The sequence below is a fragment of the Equus przewalskii genome, chromosome 3 (assembly GCF_037783145.1).
Source record: "Equus przewalskii isolate Varuska chromosome 3, EquPr2, whole genome shotgun sequence".
NCBI classification, from domain to species: domain Eukaryota; kingdom Metazoa; phylum Chordata; class Mammalia; order Perissodactyla; family Equidae; genus Equus; species Equus przewalskii.
This window is the reverse complement of record NC_091833.1, coordinates 89,315,982-89,330,134: the sequence shown is the minus strand read 5'-3', so window position 1 is coordinate 89,330,134 and position 14,153 is coordinate 89,315,982. Positions and strand designations below refer to the sequence as shown.

Genomic DNA, 14,153 nt, shown 5'->3' with positions numbered 1-14,153 from the left:
TCATCCAAAAACAACAGTGTTTAACATTTTTATTTTTAACTCTGCTTTGGTAGTACAAAAGTCGTAAAAGTACAAATCAGACAGTTAAAAAGACATTTGACGCTCAAAATGGTCAAAAATTTCCTTTACAAATTTTTACATCAAGGGGGTAGCCAACTGATTGATTACACCAGAAGTTAGTCCGTCATTAGTGTTTTATATAGGAAGTTTGTTGTGGATCCCCAATCCTTCTAAAAAAGGAGGAAAAACACAATACCTGTAAACATCAGGTGCTTTGGGAACACTTAAGAATTCTCGTTAGACGATATAAACCAGTACAAAGCGTTTGTGTTGAAAATATTGAATGCTTAACTTTTGGCATATTTGGGAGCCAGCCAGACAAAAACTGCTCAAGTATTAGAAAATATTTAAAACGTACTCTTAGTATAAATACAATTTTAAATATTTTTCAGTATTCTCCTGCCTGTCGTATTGCTATAAAAAAAGTGCTCTGACCCGAATAAAATTAAAAAATAATTAAAGCTGAAGAATATCTTACATTGTTTTCCCTCACCGTTGTGAGGGTATAGTATTTTTAAAGCAAAAAATAGTGCTTTTTTTTTGGTTTTTAACTAAAACTCAGTCTAGACCACACATACATTATTTACACTAACACACACCCAAAAAATTCCTATATTGCTATTTCCTGGACCTCAGTGAAACTTATTTCCATACTGACTTCCTCTAGTCTACTGTGCGTATATATGGACACACATACACCTTTTAATTAGTTGTCAGTAAAAATTCACATGAAATTGAACCTACCATCCATTCAAAAGGTTAGACACTTTTAGTTTGATGCCAGAAACAGAATGGAATGAGTGTATTTACAGCAAATACTTTAAAATACATTTTTATGGGAATCATCTTTGGGGAGTCAAATGAGAAATGGACTTTTTTCTCTGTGAAATGAGAGAAGCACCCAAGGCCCCACACCCACGCTGACACAGGCAGAAGATCTCCCTGAACCTGGATCCCTACCCCCGGCCCAGACCTACCATCCCTGTACTATCTTTGCCTCCGGGTTCCTTCAGGGGTTTTGTTAACTGTAAAGATAAAAGAAAATTTCCAGGCCTGCAGGGTAAAGTAACCACCAAGAATCTTTTAGTCACATTAGTTACAAGATGGAAAGCAGCAAGTACAGCAAAGAAAACACATCAGGGGAGGGTGCAGGCCCAGCTTGCACCAGAAGTGAGTTTTTTTGGTTTCGTTTTGGCCTGGGGTTGTCAAAACAAGAATTTTGGGTTTTGTTTGTTTGTTTTAGTGATTTTAAACCATTTTTCCTCTTTATTCAATGGACTAAATAAGAATTGGTTACCCCAAATTTAAAAAAACCAATATTTCATGAGTGACCTAGGAGTGGCACGGTGGTAGCAGAAGTCAACGCTGAATTCTTGGTCTCAGAATCCAAAGTCTAGCATCTGGTTCCATCCGACTCCATGACCTCCGGGAGGATGAATTTCTCGGGATTAGACTAGATTATCTTCAGGGAGCTTTCACAACCAATGACTCATCTTCTATCCTTCGTAACAGTCAAACTATAACAGGATCGTCTTAGAATCAGTAGCAAAACAGAATGTAAAGGCTGGGAGCACAGAAGTAAGTGTGCACACGTGTGTGTGTGCACACGCACACCCTCGAGCATCAGCTCAGACTGTACAGGAATAGTTCCACTGTACGTGCTGATCGTACTGGAAAAACCGCAGTGTGTTCACCAAGGCCGGGGATGGGGGATTGGAGGGGCAGAGGTTGGGAAGATAAAAAAATGAACTCTTTTCTTCCCTGAAAATGGGACAAATTTTTCATCAGACTTTTTAAACCAAAACTTTTCTCAAAGCAAACTGAATTCTGTATCCAGCATAGCAACCATATTCCCTTTTAGCTTTTATCCACATGCCTGCAGACTCCACGATGAAAACTGTATAAAAGATTAAAAAAATATTCCCTAAGCAACTTCAGATCTCCTAGGTTTTCAGTCTCTCAGAACTCTTCAAATAAAGTCACTCCTGCAAGAGAAAACAAAAAAGGTAAACCTTTACAGAACGTAAACATCAGGTCACAGATTAATCTGCCTGAATATTTGAAAACACAGAGGAATTGTAAGCCATCCTCACCTTGTCTCACCCCATCCCACCACATTCCTTCCCCCATTAGATATCTCTTCTAGAATTCAGTCTAAAGAAATTTAAGTACTACAATTTCAAATGGACCTCATTATCAAGGTTTTATAAACCAGGAAAGAATAGAATTTGAGAACCACAGTAGACTAAGGGTAACAGCCTGTTTTAACAGACGTTTCTAAGGTGACTGCTGGACATTCCCTTCTGAGTCATTATCACTTCTTGGGAATGAGTTAACTCTTCAGCCACAGTCTGTCAAGTAATGAGCAGCAGGTGAACATACTCAGTCACCAGGAATCTTATAGGTCTCAGGTAAGGTATCTTTCCCAAGCCACACCAAAGAGAGTTAACTCTGGGTCTCTACTGAGCACACAGGTCAGCCTGGCGGGATTTCCCCAGGCAGGTAAGAACACGATGATGAAACAACCTCAGGTCTTCATTGTACCTTGAGGCCTCTGTATTGTATTTCTAAATTCTTCCAACAATTGGCCCTTGGCAACGTCTATATTTACATTACAAACTTGTAAAAGAGTTTCTACTTTCCAAAGGGTTTTCTCTACAAGTGTCTCATCTAAGTGACAGACAATGATGTACCCTTTCACTTTCCCCTTTTGAAGACTGGGATACCCCAGGACAGGACTAAAATTCTAGAGCTGCCTGTGTACGTTGAAACATCCACACCAGGCAGGCCAACCTACACCAGGTTAAGGAACAAATCATCCTCTGGTCTGCCAATTGTGTTTGCCCATAAATGCTAAACAAAAACAGAGATGAAGTCAACCTGCAGAAATATGAAGAAACAGCAAGAAGTCAATAGAGATGTCTTAATTTAAGTATTACTTTGTACTTATTTTACAGCTTATCCTATAAGATATGTGTTCTCATATTATCCATATTATCCTTTTCTGTCATTCTGTCATTTATAATACTCATTGTGGTTATGGAGAGCAAGAGAGAAAGAAAAAGAGAGAGATTTCCCAAACTAAATGGGTTGAGAAAAGGACCCTTATCCCCTTAGATAAAAAGGAAAAACACTGTCCCCTTAAACAGCATGAATGGAGTTATTAATTATAAATGGAAGAAGTAATTCCCTGCATTGCATTGCTACAACCTAGGGCAGCTGAACTATGGATTGAACTGTAAAGCTGAATAAAATCAGGTCCGGAAACACATCATTTGAGAGCCAATGAAGATGGAAAATGCTAGAAGAGAAACAAGTAGAAAGGCCAGAGGTGGAGAAATAGAAAAATGGTCCTAAAAGAAAAAAAGTAAAATATAAGAGAGAATTTTCTCAGTAAAACTTCAAACTAGGCCACTTTCTAGAAAATAGGTATTCAACTATTTTTATACATCCTCTTTTTATCACCTGCTCCCTTAGACGTAGACTTTTTTGCATCAAGGAAAACAAGAAGGTCAAGGGCGAGGGACGTCAGGCCTAGAATGTAATGTTTCATCACAGTAAGAGTTTTCTTTCTCGTGTAGGACAACTTTCCATTTGGAGTTCTTTGCACAGATTTGACCCACTTTAAGGAGTGGGCATGCAAGGCCAAGCAAGGGCTGGGCTAGGAGGGGTCTGGAGCAGCAGGCCTGGATTCAAATGCAGACCCCTAGGACTAGCTGCTGAACCTCGGCCCTCTCTGTAGCATTCCTTCAAAGGGTTGTTGAGGGTTTCACATAAGATGATATATGAACAATGCTTAATACAGGGCCATGCGGTCAGCACACGCCCAGCGGTGAGCTATTAGCATCATTACCATCATCCAGTTCTCTGCCCTCAACGACCACACTGGCCTTCTTCAAGAGCTGCCTCCTGAGGCTGATTAAAACTGCACCGTACGCAGCATCTTTGAGAGAGGAAGTGAAAAATACAGACTGCTGCTTAAAGGCCTCCCTACTAATACCAGAAACTAAGCAAAAAAAAAAGGAAAGTTCAACTTTTTAAAAGTGACCCAGCACTGACTTGCAGTTCTGGGTTCTCTGTCTTCACAAACACACATTTATTCAAGGCAGCACTTGACCAGCACAGCAGTGATCAATTTTCAGGTAAATACCTGTCTAATCAGAATGACAGTCTAGGGGAAAGAAGACACCGCACGCTCGAAGGCTTGTAAATTTCCAACCGTGTGGCCTTTCTGGGACTGTGCCATGATGCACTTTCACATGTTAAAATTCTTCTCATTTCACTCTACAGTTGTGAATATATCCACATTGATAAGCAAACACACACTTTAAAATAGTATTTCTTTACCACAGCACATCAATGTTAAAAGATGCCTTCCATCTGGTCATACAGCAGTCAGAAACCATGAGTGGGCTGGCGCAGATGCTAGGAAAGGCTGACAGCAGTGAACGGGAGGGAAAGAAGACGCTCCACCCACCCATTACTCTCAGTTCCCATGCCCAGGGGACCCCACCAGACTTAACAAGCCTGACTTCTCTCTCTTGGGGGAAAATTTGGTGATTACAGTCTTACACAAGCAAGTGCTCAAGCTGGAAGAAATTAAGGAAAATTTCCTTACACTGAAAAGACGATTCAGAAATCCCAAGTGTGACCACTTCCCTCATAAAACAGACTGATGGAGAGAAATTAAGAACCTCAGAAAAGATTCATCTGTAAAGAAAGAAGAGGTCATCTTTTTCTTTAGAGTTTATCGCTTACTACACAATTCTAATTATAAAGACAAAGCCATAATTCCATTATTATGTTACGGTTCCACAGAAGCCACACTGTATCTTTAATGAGAACGTATATGTCCCTTGTTAAAAAAGATTCTCTAGAAAAAAGGATTGGGTCCCTTTAAAAACTAGAAACATGTTTTAAGACACTAGCAACCTAAATAGATTCACGGACAGTGAACATTAAGACCTCAAAGCACAGTGTGTTAAGGAAGAAAAAGACTATCTGATTAATAACAACAGTAATTGACATCTACAGAATGCTTTCTCTTTGCCAGGCACTGCCGCACTAAGCACTCTAGATTCATTATCTTAATCTTTCCAATGATCGAATGAGTCAATGACGATTCCCATTTTCATAGGAGGAAACGGGCTTACAGGTTCAATAACTTGCCCAAGGCCATGCAATTATTAATGTTAAAAGCAGCAATTCCACCCCAGGCCGTCAGACGTGGAAGCCCACACAGTCCTCCCCACGCTGCACTGGCACACCATTCACCACGCAGACATGGATGACATCACTGAGATCTTCTGGTTCCCTCACTTCTAGGCTCCTCACCTGTGTGGGGGCAACAGAAGGGAAATGCAGAAACTAGAAACGCTGGCAGGGCCACTGCCTGGGGAAGTCCTTGCAGCTACACAGGAACAATTAAATGATCCTAAAAACCTATACTCTAAAAGGGGCCCCATCCCTGAGAAGATCAAAAGTGCACCTATATGAAATTGAATAGATACAAGGCTACAGAATCACTTAGCTGGATTAAGAATTTTCTAGAACACTTTTAAATAAAATAAATGGGGAAAGCTGTTTACAGAAACAGAGTTAACATTTCGATAGTATACTCATACTTGAGTCCTGGAGTTACATGCAGGTGATCCTTCAGATCCTTCAGATCCACAGATCCAGTAATCTGTGATCCCGCAGGACTCAGACTTCTTAGAGGATTATCTTGTACCAGGCTCTAGTCAACACTCTGTGGGTATGTGCTCACAGGTGCTAGTCACTGAAAAGGTGACACTATGGTCTTGAAACAGGACTACCTGCACATCTTGGCGGATGTAGATTCACAGGAAGATATCAGAAGGCACTTGGTGTTTGTAGTCTTTTAAATGTTGCTCAGGTCTAAATAGTGTGTTAAATTTTATAAATTAATATTAATACCTTCCTATTTTAATAAAGGCCCCATGTATGTTTAGAAAGCAGAACAGATCCATGCTAATCTCGGCTAATCCATGCAGTCTCTAAGTCAGTGTTTCTTAGGATGATCAGTTGCCCCTGCTCTAGAATTGGCTCAAAGATTATTAAACACTGCTGATGCCCTGGGTTTCACTTATGACCTACTAAATCAGACCCTATGGGGTTGGAGCCCAGGACTCAGCTTTCTTACAAGATGCCCAGTTGATTAATGCACATATAAAGGTTTAAGCCATGAGGTAAAACCCAGCACCAAGGTTTGTGAACTGATATGAACTCCAAGAATTACCTTCCCTTCCAAAGGGCAAACCCTGCAAACACTACAAAGTCAGCTGAGGCCAAAAACCACATCAAAGAAATGGAGGAGGAAACAGATATGACAGAATCAGTTAAAGCCAGAGATATTAATTTAAAAAATCTCAGGAACTCAATCTGAACTAGAATATTTTTGAATTACAGAATCATTTTTTAACTTATTTTGTAATAGTTTGGAACCAGAATTCAGCTAATCTGCAGAGGTCAATTTTAGTGACCAGATGACTAAGCTATGATCACACCTGTTAAGGATTGACTGAGGGCCAACTATGTACAAAGCACCACCTGAGGGCACATCAAAAGGTGAGAAGACACAGTCCAAACCCTCAGAGAGCTTGGAGCTTGTAGAGAAGGAAGTTTAAACAACCAGCTTCAGCCCAAGACAAAATGAGATATGTGGCGGGTCATTTCTTAAACAAAACTGGAATATTTTACAACTTGCTTTTTCATCTAGTAACATAGAGTGGATGCTCTGTGTCTGTATATATAACTCTACTGTACATAGTACATAGTACATAGAGTACATATAACTCTACTGTAGCCTTGTCGCCTAGGTATGTGGCAATGCTCATCTCCCTTCACCCCTCAACACTGGGCACTAACCAGGGAGACCATAGGGACCAGTTTGCCCAGGAGGTCTCAGTTTATGTTTTTTTTAATTATTTTATTTATTTATTTTTGAGGAAGATTAGCCCTAAGCTAACATCTGCTGCCAATCCTCCTCTTTTTGCTGAGGAAGACTGGCCCTGAGCTAACATCCATGCCCATCTTCCTCTACTTTATATGTGGGATGCCTGCCACAGCATGGCTTGCCAAGCGGTGCATAGGTCTGCATCCGGGATCCAAACCAGCGAACCTAGGCAGCCAAAGTGGAGCACACGAACTTAACCTCTGCACCACCGGGCCAGCCGCCTCAGTTTATATGTTTATTCTGTGATTAAATATGAATCATTATGGTGTGTTCCCTTTTACTCTCAGAAGAATCTCATTTTGGATGTAAGTTATATCATCCTGCTAGTGTTAACATTTATCTTTGCCAATGGAAAAGCAAAAAGTGCTCTCCTTATTTTAGTTTGTTTATTTGACTATTAGTAAGGTTGGGCATTTTTCATATTTATTGACCATTGTATCTTCCATACATTATAAAGGTTCTGCACCCAATTCTGGTGTGTGTGTGCGTGTGTGTGTGTGTGTCTGGATGTAGCATAAAGAGGTAGGGGTGTGAGGAGGTTCCCCCACACCATCAAGCAGTTCTCTGACACCACCAGGGTGCCCTACAATTCAACTCAATTCTCACACTATCTACCTACAGATAGCATCAGATTCCACAGGTTGAGGACTCAGTCCCACAGTGGGCTGCCCTCCACTTCAGACGCCAATCCTAAATCCAGGTTGTTACCTGTACTTCCAACCGACTGGCTAGAAACCAGACATTCCCACGATCCCCTCCTTGGGTTCAATTAATTTGCTAGAGCAGCTCAGAGGATTCAGGAAACCAGTTTACTCACTAGATTACCGGTTTATTATAAAGGATATTAAAGGATAGGAATCAACAGCCAGATGAAGAGAAACTTGGGCAAGGTCCCGAACAAAGGAGCTTCTGTCCTCCTGGAGTTTGGGGTCTGGCACAGGAGCACATGGTAGCGTTCTGGTTCACCAACCTGGAAGCTCTCTGAACCCCATCCTTTGGGCTTTTCATGGAGGTTCCATTACTTAGGCATCATTGATCAAATCACTGGCCATTGGCGATTGAACTCAATCTCTAGCCTCTGTCCCCTCCTTGGAGGTCAGGAATGTGGGACTGAAAGTCCCAACCCTCTAATCTCATGGTTGGCTCCTCCCCGGCAATCAGCCCCCACCCCTTGGGGACCTAAGGTCTTTCCATAATTCACCTCATTAACATAACAAAAGACACCTTTTTGGCTCTCTCCTCGCCTAGGAAATTCCAAGGGTTTTAGGAGCTCTGTGCCCGAAGCAGGAGGAAGACCAAATATATATTCTTATTATAAATCACTATATCATACACTGGCACATTACAAGCCCTAATCTGGGAGGGAGTTTAATAATTAAATTTTTAGCTTTTTCATATCAACAGTGAACAACTTTCTTTTCTCATCTGGGAATTATTTAAATGCAATTTAGTCATTCCCTATTAGTGAAACCAGTAGACAATTAGCCACTGATGATTAGGTAGCTAGTAACAAAAGTTTTTTGTGGCAATTATTAACTGTAGTTTTTAGTTGTTCTCCCGTTCATTGTTAGCTGCACTGGTTACTTTTAAAAGTCATGCAGATAGGCAATATATTCTCCACCTCCCACTAGGTTCCTCAAAGACATCTCTCTGACACTTGGGTCACCATGGTAACAGGTGCTTGAGTTGTTTCTCAGGAACTATGAGGTCAAGACCACCAGCCCACCAACTGGGCCTGCACAGGTGTCTGATAGGTGACCTCACAATGTCAGGGAACTAAAAACTCTACCCTCAGATCATGCTAACGCCACCATTTTGTGAACATGAGTCCCGTGAAGAGCCATGAAGCTTGAGTACGCTTGTGCAGATCGTCAATTACCTTATTACTCCCTACTTCCAACTATCTATCCCCACACTCCAGACCACTCTGCCCCTTTTCCCCATAAATAGCCCTAATCTCCATTTTTTGGAGAGGCGGATTTGAGATTTGTTCTCATCTCCTCACTTGGCTGCCTTGTGAATAAACCCTTTCTCTGCTGCAAACTCATCGTCTCAGTGATTGGCATTTTATGTGATGGGCAAAACGAACCTGGTTCAGCAACAACTGTCTCAACACACCTATGATTCAATGTCTACACTAAGCTACAGGTAGAATAACTTATTACTCTGAATAGTACCACTTCTTTCTAATAAGAAAAACCAAACAAGTTAGACACTGCCTGCCTATTGGCCTATGAACTCGAGTTCAGGTAACCGGCCATCAGTGAGCCTCTACCCGAATCTCAAATGAACAAAACTACAACACCTAATAGGTTATGTCTAACCTGGCCTCTCTGGGCCTCAGGAAAATTACAAAATATCAAAATCATCAATTTATCAGACTTTTATTTGCTAAGTATTTAAACAGGGCTTGCCTGATAGAATACAGCAATAATAACACCTAGCATTTGCCCATTTAGCACTTACTAAGCACCAGGGGACAACAACCCTATGAGGTAGGTGGTATTATTATTATTATCCTCCCTTTACAGATGGAGAAGATGAGGCATGAGAGGCTAAGTAACTGTCCAAGATTACACAGCTAAAAAGTGACAGACCAGGACTTGAGCACAGTCTGATTACAGAATCTACACTGTGGAGTTACAACAGCATCCTACATCCTGTTACTATGACAAATACACACTATTATTTACTTAAGCTATTTAATGTGAGTAGAGATTACAAATTAAGAAAAATAAAAATCCTAGTTATAAATATTAATTCCCTGTTCTTTCTGGTTCAACACAAAAATGTCTCAGAATCAAGGATTTCATTTTCTGCCGCCCTCGAGGCCCCGCAGGTCTCTTTCATTCCTTCAGTCTCCTGGAGCCTCCAAAGCTGCAGTTTCTACGGTGAAAGGGCAGATGTCGCAGCCCGCCCTTCTCAAGTTTTGTCAGAGGGCTGACAGGGCTACAGGGGGAGAAGAGATAAGCTCTCTGAGGGGTCAGCAGGTCAAGTTCCGGTCAAAAATAGGGAGGGGGGCCCTGGAGCAGACCCTGCCTAGGGAGATACAGGAAGGGAGGAGATAGCTTGCTTTGGTGGAAATTCAAAACAAAACAAAACAAAAACCTCTGGTCCCTGATGGTGTCTAAATTCTGAGAATAGTGACAAATATATTTCAATCTCTTCTGTATACAGAGCAAGGCTGTGGAAGAAAAACTTAAGGAACATCATAGTTGATGACAGCGAAATACGTTTTTAGGTCCACCCAAAACTCCCAGATTATGTCCTTAAATGCACTGGAGCTTTTCCCAACAACAAAGAACAAATAGGGCATATGACTTTCAAAATGCGCCCAGCATTTTCACTCCTCACGGCTCAATCAACGTGGGAGAGTTAAAAACTCAATAGTCCACAAAACCTATTAGTCACCAATTTCAACAGAAAGTAAGGTGTAGACAAGTATCTATGCTCTTATTTGTAGAAGGGCCAAAGAGGGGGCTGCATGCACATATATATGTTATATAAGCATGCCCATGCCTAGAACAATCCTGAAAGGATATAGAGGACAGCGATAACTGTGGTTTCCTCTTGGGAAGGGGACTGGCAGACATGCGTGTGGTGGCAGAGAAGGGGTGTAGATAAGGCACTTCCTTTTTTTTTAAATTTTTTTAATCCAGAACAATCAAGCTTTCTTTGCCTTCCTTTTTTTTTTTTTTTTTTTTTTCAGGGAAAGATTTGCTCTGAGCTAACATCTGTTGCCTATCTTCCTCTTTTTTTTCTTCTTTTTTCCCCCAAAGTCCCAGGGCATGGTGGTATATCACAAACCTGGACCTGACCCAGGTACAGCTCTAACAGCCAAATGACATCAGAGGGTCCCCACAGGAGACACAGGAGGCCATGCATGGTGGAGGCTGATAATGTTGAAATGATCACTACTGTGAGCTACGGGCTGAGGTGCAGCAGGATTTTTTTTCCCATTGGAGAAAGGAAAGCTCCCTTGAACTCCAAAACCAGCGAGCACGTTAGCTCCAAAATGTGGATTTCTTCCCATCCAAGCCCTCTCACCACCTAGCCCAGGGATCTGGGGAAAATTAATTCCTCATGTTCATCTGTACAAGGAGAGAGTATTATCCATAACTCACAAGGCTGCATTTAAATTTCTATCCCTCACTCAGCTTTTCTCCTCATCTGGCCGGTTGTACCTGCCTGTTCTTTGCACAGCCACTGAACGGTCCTGAACAGACATAAACCTTCCTCTACCTCCATATTTAAGGTGGACTCAATGGGATTGGTCTTCCACATAAAAACAACACAGGTCTCCGACAAAGTACTGTTTTTACCCCTTAGAAATGTGTTCAGTGATTGAAAATCAAGCCCGGTGGTCCTATCCACGCCTATTCAAGGTGAGTTTCTTTTTATAAATTTACCTACCATGGAACCTTTATGGCCAGTGAATCAAATTAAGGGGCTTCCATCAAATCTGAGATCCTTTTGCATTTTAGAAAATATGAATTTTGCCCTGAAAAAAATATAAGCTATGGAGAAAACAATTAACTAACTCGTGGCACTTCCTCTCCTTCCCTGGAGTTAAGATAAGAAGTGTGCTGCAGAGGACTGCAGAGAAAGCCACACAGCTTCAGGGGGACCCCCACAGGGACCCTCCACTACACAGCTTGGCACAGAGTAAGGAGAAAAGCTTGCCTTTCCTCTTTGTTAGAGGAGGAGATGAAGGCGCCAAAGGTCAGGAAAGCTGACCTTGTGATTGGCCACGATGCTCAGGAGGGAAGGAGCACATTCCATGAAACAGTCCTGGAAAAAAGGAGACTTTATCCCTGAGTGGAGCCCCAGCGCAGCAGAGGCTCAGCAAAGCGCAGAAACTTCCCGGTCCACACTGTCTCTTCATGGAAAGCATCCTCTGATCTTCACAATGAAAAGAACTCAAATCAGCACAACGTTTCAATGGCCTTGTAACTAATTCTGACTCCACCTCCAGCAAGAGAGGAATGGTTAACACAAACAAGAAAATAGCCCGAATTCCTAAGGGACTTGCCAAATATCTATTTCAGGGATGTCACAAGAGTCCAAAGCTCTATGTTCTTAAGAAGTAAAAAGGAATTCATGGTACCTGAAGTTGATGCTTGAGACATGGGTTAATAAATAACTAAGGCACTGAGAATGGGATGAAAATTACTGATAATAGTGAATATTTAGTAAATACTAACTCTGTGCCAGGGACTGACTTAAGAACTCTACACACACATTATGTCATTTAAGTCCAGACAAAACCCGATTTTAAAGATGAAGACCCTGAGGCCTGGAGAGTTCAGCAACTTGCCTAAAACCATTGGTAGTTAGTGGCACAGTTAAAATTAAACCTAAGTAGTTTAAAACTCAGCTGTTAATCACTAAAATAAAGTACTTAAGAATTAATAGTTTCAATAATAAAACAATTTAAAATAAAGAGATGTCTAATGTTGTGAATTTTTGGTTTGATAAAAAATATTGTTATGTAAACTTACCAAATCAATATTTTCAATAAGATACTACCATAAATATGGAAAAAGGAGCATATACTTCAGAAACAAGCTATGCAGAATGCTTACAACAGTATCATTTTTAAAAAGCGAAAGGACCAGTGATAATGAAGACAAGGCACTGGCATTTGGAGGCTGAAAGCAATTTGATTTATTTAACTTTGAAGAACAAAAGCTTATTCTTCTAAGAAGAAATCAAAACACATTTTCTGTGGAAAAAAGAAACCATTTTAACTCCATTGCCAAAATAAATCAGGCAGTGGGCAAACGAGATCTAGCTACAAAAAAGAACTCAGGCCAAGGAAAAGAATAAGGGAGGAGGAGATGCCAAGCAACTGATTGTGCTTTTTAAAACGAGAAGAGAGCACGAGAAATCCTCCCCAGTCTTGATAACGCTCTATTTAGAACATCGTCTAGTTTCTAGTATCAACCGCTTAACTGAAAAAAAATAAAGAAACCCAACCAATGAGTAGATAGGCATTTGCATCTGAATATCTCAATCGATTCTACAGTAAAACAAGGCATTCCAGTAAAAGAACTTGGCTAAAAATCCAAATTTAAACAAAAACATTTTTCAGGAAGAAATACAACTCTCAAAATTGTTTTAGACTGTGTAAAAGACTCCTGTCCTATTGTATTCGCCACATTTTCCGGAAAATCTGTCAATTCAGTCCAGAACCACAGATCTAGGCCTAGAGGGAAAAATTTCCGGATTTAGTCTTGGTAAATACCCCAAACATACTCTTTTTGGGGATGAGAAATATAAGAAATCTAGCAAGAAAACTTTTAATGGATCCCTAATTTTTTTAAATGTCAATGAATATTCCCTTCCCTCCTCTTTCAGAGCGCGTTCTCTGTTGGTGTTGTCCAACATCGTCACTCAGCAGATCCTAGCCCCAGCAGGCTCTAACCACGGGACCTGCTTTCCCTGGACCCAGCTGAGTGACGAAGTCTGAGACTCCAGAAGCCAGGCTGTCTGCGCTGGAATCTAAACTCCACTACCTTCTTGCTGGTAACTCTAAACAAGTTACTTAAACTCTCTGTGCTTAAGATTTTCACCTGCAAATGGGGTACTAATTAGCACCTACCTAATGCTGTTTGTGAGGATTAAATCTGTTAATAAGTAGAACATGCCTTTCAAAGCATCCCAGGTACATAGTAAATGCTCAATACACAGTAGGTATTACAATTAAATTACTCCATGGCTCACGAGCATTCATGATATTATTCTCTCTACTTTTGAGTTTGAAAATTTCCATAATAAAAATTTTATTTTTAATTTCAAAATTAACTACTAGCGGAAGACTCGGAAAACGCAACCCCTTTCTTTTTTTTTTTTTTTTTCTAAAGATTTTATTTTTTCCTTTTTCTCCCCAAAGCCCCCTGGTACATAGTTGTGTATTCTTCGTTGTGGGTTCTTCTAGTTGTGGCATGTGGGACGCTGCCTCAGCGTGGTCTGATGAGCAGTGCCATGTCCGCGCCCAGGATTCGAACCAACGAAACACTGGGCCGCCTGCAGCAGAGCGCGCGAACTTAACCACTCGGCCACCGGGCCAGCCCAGCCCCTTTCTAAGGTCATTCATGGGCTCATCGCTGATTTG

At 41.1% G+C, this 14,153-nt stretch overlaps 1 protein-coding gene across 2 annotated transcripts in view; it reads right to left on the bottom strand.

Moving 5' to 3' along the window:
- The window catches only part of RELL1 (RELT like 1), a 60,743-nt gene continuing 46,590 nt past the window's right edge, over positions 1-14,153 (bottom strand). For both annotated transcript variants that reach the window (XM_070612982.1, XM_070612981.1), the window contains one exon: positions 1-2,045. In XM_070612982.1, coding sequence (XP_070469083.1) covers positions 2,040-2,045 — 6 coding nt within the window. In that variant the 3' untranslated portion in view covers positions 1-2,039. The remainder of the gene's footprint in view (positions 2,046-14,153) is intronic.